Source organism: Salvelinus namaycush, unplaced genomic scaffold (assembly GCF_016432855.1).
Source record: "Salvelinus namaycush isolate Seneca unplaced genomic scaffold, SaNama_1.0 Scaffold766, whole genome shotgun sequence".
In the NCBI taxonomy this organism is placed as follows: Eukaryota; Metazoa; Chordata; class Actinopteri; order Salmoniformes; family Salmonidae; genus Salvelinus; species Salvelinus namaycush.
The window spans coordinates 40,001-46,257 of record NW_024061493.1 but is presented as its reverse complement, the minus strand read 5'-3'; the positions used below and the strand labels follow the sequence as shown (position 1 = coordinate 46,257).

The 6,257-nt window shown below is 47.8% G+C and overlaps 1 protein-coding gene across 1 annotated transcript in view; it reads left to right on the top strand.

The window, feature by feature from the left end:
• Positions 1–5,807: 5,807 nt before the first annotated feature.
• LOC120042747 (runt-related transcription factor 1-like) overlaps positions 5,808–6,257 on the top strand; it is a gene marked incomplete at its 3' end in the record, with an annotated part of 37,397 nt that continues 36,947 nt past the window's right edge. Inside the window, exon 1 of the mRNA XM_038987547.1 lies at positions 5,808–5,994. Coding sequence (XP_038843475.1) covers positions 5,937–5,994 — 58 coding nt within the window. The remainder of the gene's footprint in view (positions 5,995–6,257) is intronic.

Sequence of the window (6,257 nt, the reverse complement as noted above, 5' to 3'; positions counted from 1 at the left end):
TGTCTAGGAGTCTATATCAGAGAGAGAGAGAGAGAAGGAAGGGAGGGAGATCTTTAGAAGTGTTCAGTAGCGTTAGTTAATTGTTGTGGCCAAGGCTTACTGTATGCACTCCTGTATTGAATATATAATAATTATAATAATAATAATTTGGAGGGTGCTTTCACACAAGTGTCTACAGCCTGGTCTCATAGACTATACGTAACATAGCAAATGTACATCCGGGACACGCAAATGACAGTAGTATGATATGTTACGTTTGGTATGATTACGTAAGACAGATGGTTACTTAAGGCAAAAACGAAAGTAGGGTGGTTGGTTGGGGTGGATGGGTCAGCGTATAACACTAGCAACCCAAAGGTCTAGCAACCCAAAGGTTGTGAGTTTAAGTATCATCACGGACAACTGTAGCATTTTAGCTAAATAGCAACTTTTCAACTACTTACACATTTTTAACTACTTAGCATGTTAGCTAACCCTTCACCTAACCCTAACCCTTTTAGCTAACCCTTCCCCTGACCCTAACCTTAACCCTTTAACCTAACTCCTTAACTTAACCCAGGCAGCATCACATCCGGCCGTGATTGGTAGTCTCATAGGGCGAAGCACAATTGGCCCAGCGTCGTCCGGGTTTGGCCGGGGTAGGCTGTCATTGTAAATACGAATGTATTCTTAACTGACTTGCCTAGTTAAATAAAGGTTCGATTAAAAAAATAATTAAACCCTAACCCCTATCCCAACTCTCCCTGAGACAGCCTCGGAGAGTGGGGTCGTAGCCAGGGGCAGCCAATATCATTGTGTGTTTCCAGAATATAGGGCTCTAGAGATCAAAGCTTTTCTGAATTCTTTGTTAAAGACACAAAAGAGGTTGCTCTCTCTCTCTCTCTCTTTTTCCCTCTCCATCGCTCACACACACACACACACACACACACACACACACACACACACACACACACACACACACACACACACACACACACACACACACACACACACACACACACACACACACACACACACACACACACACACACACACACACACACACACACTGAGCCGCCAGTGTGTCACGCAGACTGCCAGTAAGTGATCTGACCCCTTGTCCTGTTACAGAAAGGGTTATTTAACACTCATTAACACACGCACGCACACACACACACACACACACACACACACACACACACACACACACTGCCCAATCCCTACACACACAAACATGCACACACACACACACACACACACACCACCCCCGCTGAATGTCTGGGATTGTTTACAAGCCTGCTGGTTAAGTTGTTCCTAAGAAAGACTCTCTGCCAAAACTCAGTGAGGCCTTTTCCCAGTATTTTCTGCCTGCCTATTTCTCAATGAAAACTATATTCCTTATGTTATGATCTCTGTTCTAACATTCTAATGATGGTCTTATGTAGGTCTTCTAACAGAAGGGTCAAGTAAAGTGTGATTGAGTTCTCATCACTGTGGCATGTCCGGACAACCATAGTATAAATGTCCACTCCCTCCCTCACTCCCTCTCACCCTCTCCCTCACTCCCTGTCACCCTCTCCCTCACTCCCTCTCACCCTCTCCCTGACCTTATGGAAGAAGTCCATCCATGTTCTCCCAGATCTTCACTCTCCATCAGGTCAGCCAACCACGCGCCCTGATATTCCCAGACAACTCTGGATCCCACCGCACCTATTGACCTGTGACCTCAGAATAATTCATAACAGATAAATGTTTTATTGTTGTGTACGTTAATACTTTTTTAAGTGTTCATGAACAGGAGAAGAGAGAGAAGGAGAGAGAGAGGTTGGAGTGGAGTATAGGGGGAGAGAGATACAGACAAAGAGAGAGAGACGGGGGGGGGCACCTGCTGGGATTCCAGTGTGAGTGGGTGGGTGAGTCAGTAACCAGTCCCTCTCAGACAGACTGGACAGAACACTTTGAGAATTCCCCTCCTCTCTCTTTTTCTCTCTCGTTCCCTCTCTCTGACCTTGTCCTTCTCCTCCTGTCCTATATCTCCGCTGTCTCCTTCTCCTCCCTTCCTCTTTTTTTCTATCCTCCTCTCTTTCCACCCTCTCTATGTTCAGTGTTCTGTGGGAGGGGAAGGGAGAGAGGTGCTGCAGCAGACCTAACCCAGCTGGGAGGGGCCAGGCCTGGGAGTCATGCTCAGGAAAGTCCCCTGCTTTCCCACCTCCATGAGCTCAACAGGCTGGGCCTCTTTACTATGGTATACCTGCTGAGCTGAGAGATTTACTCTCAGGATGATTGTTTCTGTAAGTATAGCTTCATTTTACTACTGCAGTATGTAGCTGCCTTAGACTCACAATCTCTGCTGTTTTAATGGGTCCCATAGTTATATAGGTATGCAGTGGTCCCCCAGTATTGTATATCCTACTATCTTATATCCTACTTTTCAAGCGTCTCCTCCACACTTTTGTCCCAGGCCCAGGGGGTGGAAGCTGTGTCGTGGGAGCGCCATGGGCGGTTGTACATGTATGGAGAGGTCTCACTGACAGCTGTGTCTATCAGAAACATCCGCCTCTTCTCCAGATCTCTCTCTCTCTCCGTCTGATTTATTCTCCTTCTGCCTTATTCTTTCTCTTTATAGTCGCTACATCTCTTCCACTTATCTCCGTCTCTGATCCCCCTCTCTGGCTGACATAAGACCCCACCCCGTCTGACCCCTGACCCAGTCTGACCTCCAGATGACCCAGGAAGCTGCAGCTGGATGTTGTGTTGTGTCTGTAGGGGGTCAAAGGTCATGATAATCCTGCTGTGTTCCCTCAGCGCGTCTCAGAGTCTTCCGTTTGGGCTCGGACTACATTGAGACGAAGACGGATCAGAGTCTTCAGGAAGTATACTGTATCTGTGCATGTGTGTATATTAAACTTAAGGCAGAGAGGGTGGGGACGCAGCTGTCTCGGCCAACTGATGACATCCACACCCGCTCACCCTTCCCTCCCTCTCACCCCTGAAACCCAGATGGCTGAATGGCTGTGAGGGGCGTGTCTAAGGTGAGATTGGAGGCATGGTGGTACAGGTGTGGGGGGCGGGGGTGATTTGGTCCCGCCCCCTAAACAATGCAATTTCAGCCTTCATTAGAGCAGGTGCACACGCTCACACACTCACATCCCAGCCCTACTATTAACCCCAACACACCACACTCACATCCCAGCCCTACTATTAACCCCAACACACACACACTCACATCCCAGCCCTACAATTAAAATCAACAGACAAACACACATACACACACGTGTTCAGATAAATCCAACTAGCTCTCACAGTCTCACGTCAGAATTAGACGTTCAACCATGTTTCTCATATTTCAAAGTTGTTGCAAATGTCAAATTTCAAAGTGTTTAAGGTTAAGCTTAGGCTTTAACTCCTAATGGTTAAGGTAAGGGCTGAGGTTTTGGATAGGCTTAAAAAGAAACATCAAAAACAATTAAAACTTGCAACCTTTGGAATCAGAGGCAGGTGCTTACATCCCAGTCCACAACACCCAAGCAAAACTGAAACCTACTTGAAGGTAACAGCACTCACTGTTGCCCCTAGTGGCCTGTTTCCCGGTCATCTCCCGACGTCCTCAGATATGGATGGACGTCGAATACTGACTTTTATCACGGGTGACCTGGCTGGGTAAATCACCCTCACCAGAACAAGGTTGAGGCTTGACGAAACTGTGGCCATAGAAGTCGATAGAACTTTTCTAGTTTAGTGGTAGGTAGTTAACGTTAACCCGCAGAGCAGTTTTATGTTATCTTTACTTGACTGAATGGTGGCTTACAGGAGTAGATTTTGAAACTGTCAGAAAGCACATCATAATGGGGCTACATTAGGTGACAGTTGAATACTCTTCACATCCAGGAAACAGTGTTGCACTCGTTTGTGGCCACATCCTCCCTCTCTTTCTCTCTGTCTTCCCCTCCTTTTCTTTCACTCTCACTCTCTCTACTTCCCTACTATCTAGCTCTTTCACTTGCTCCCTCTCCTTTTCCCCTCTCTTCCTCTCTTTTGCTCTCCCGCTCTTTCTTTATTTTCCTGTCACAACATGAGGAAATGGGACAGTGATATGAAAAGATGGCATGTAAATTGTGCGAGGCTTCAGGTGCCCAAACCGTCATACAAACAAACACACACACAGGGGGAATTGTGTGTCCTCCTGGAGAGAGATTTGCATGGGTAGGCTTTGTGTGGGTGACTCACCTTTCTCTCTTTCTAAATACACACATGCTCTCTCTCTCTCTCTCTCTCTCTCTCTCTTTCTCTCTCTCTCTCTCTCTCTCTCTCTCTCTCTTTTGCAAAAACCACAGACAAACACAAGCACATACACTCTCTCTCCCTCGCTCTCTTTAACCTCTCTCGCTCTCTCCCTCCCTCTCTCTCTCTCCCTCTGTCTCTCTCTAAACTGTAGCCACAGCCACTTCCCCAGTGCTAACAGTTGGTCAGGCAGAGGGCAGGTGGGGTGGCTGAGTAAAGCCACAATACCAGATTAAACGAAAACAAAACAACGCCACAAAAAGAGAGCCGCTCACTCTGAGGATCACGTGACCGTCCTCGCCCAATGGGCTTGAGCCCTGGCTCTTTTTTCCTCGAGGGGAACAGTTGAAGCCGCCGCTGGGGTTTGGAGAGACCGACCATGGTCCAACCACTCGACCACAAACCAGAGCTGTGACCAGACAGGAGACGGCTACAATCCAATCACCGCCGGAGAGAGGTGAGAGGAGGGAGAAAGAAAGAGCTAGAAACAGGTAAAGAAAGACAGTGAAAGAGAGAAGAGTAAGGAGGATAAGTGAGAAAGAGAAAGAGAGGAGGGAGAGTAAGGAGTGTGTGTGAGAGAGAAAGATAGGGAGAGAGAGAGATGGAGGGAGGTGTGGAGAAAGATAGGGAGAGAGAGAGATGGAGGGAGAGAGAGATAGAGATAGGGGGAGAGATGGGAAGAGAGAGAGGGAGAGAGAGGGGGGAGAGATGGGGAGAGAGAGAGAGGGGGGAGAGAGAGAGAGAGAGAGAGAGAGAGAGAGAGAGAGAGAGAGAGAGAGAGAGAGAGAGAGAGAGAGAGAGAGAGAGAGAGAGAGATTGGCTAGGTTGGATTACAGCGTGTGACTCAGCCAGAGGTTAGTGATCCTCTGAAACCACAGGGAGGGACTACCTCACCACCTCTCATCCCAGGATCAGGCCACCTCTGGAGGGTAGAGCCCTTGAAACAGCAGCCTCCTCCACCCAGCGGACACTAGCCCTGGTCCTAGAGAACTACAGAGTGTATGTAATGCTTCTGTTCCAGTTCAGCACTAACACATCTGATTCAGCTGATCAACTAATCATCAAGACCTTGGATGGTTGAATCAGCTGTGTTATTGCTGGGTTGGAACAAATGTAGCTCTCTCTCAAGGAGTTGGTGCACACCACCACCATAACCCCTCAGGGATCCAGGGCTTTGGGGTCCCTGAGCTCTGTTCTTTACCCAGGGAGAGAGCACCTTCCCTGCATCGCCAACCTGGGGTGACCTGGGGGTCAGGAATGGGGAGTGTTTTGTGTTTTTGAGTTTGTTGTGCATTCATAAAGCAGTTGTCATCTCTACATAACAGTTACACAGTTCCATCAAGACTTGGTCGCTAGTGTTGTGATGTTGATCTGTATTGATGTTGATCTGTATTGATGTTGATCTGTATTGATGTTGATCTGTATTGATGTTGATCTGTATTGATGTTGATCTGTATTGATGTTGATCTGTAGGTGGGAGAACTTTAACTGACTGTCTCTGACCCTGTGGCCTGTGTGTGTTTGCATGTCAGGAATCAGTTTTGCAATCACCCCCCCATCCAAATAAAGAAGAGGAAGGAGGAACGGACGAGAACATCGGAGCACTGGACTTAGCAGAGAACCGTGTGTTCCAGAAGTGCGGTAGCGTTGCTAGGACTTATACCGGGAGCGTTGCCATGGCATCAAATAGCATCTTTGAATCCATGTCATCCTACCAGCCATGCTTCATCAGGGGTGAGTGCAGACGTACAGTAGATGTGTGTATGGGTATTTTAGTTCTGGTTGCTATTATTATAATTTTTTTACCCCCTTTTTTCTCCCCAATTTCGTGGTATCCAATTGGTAGTAGTTACAGTCTTGTCTCATCGCTGCAACTCCCGTACGGACTCGGGAGAGGCGAAGGTTGAGAGCCATGCGTCCTCCGAAACACGACCCAACCAAGCCGCACTGCTTCTTGACACAATGCCCATCCAACCCAGAAGCCAGCCACACCAATG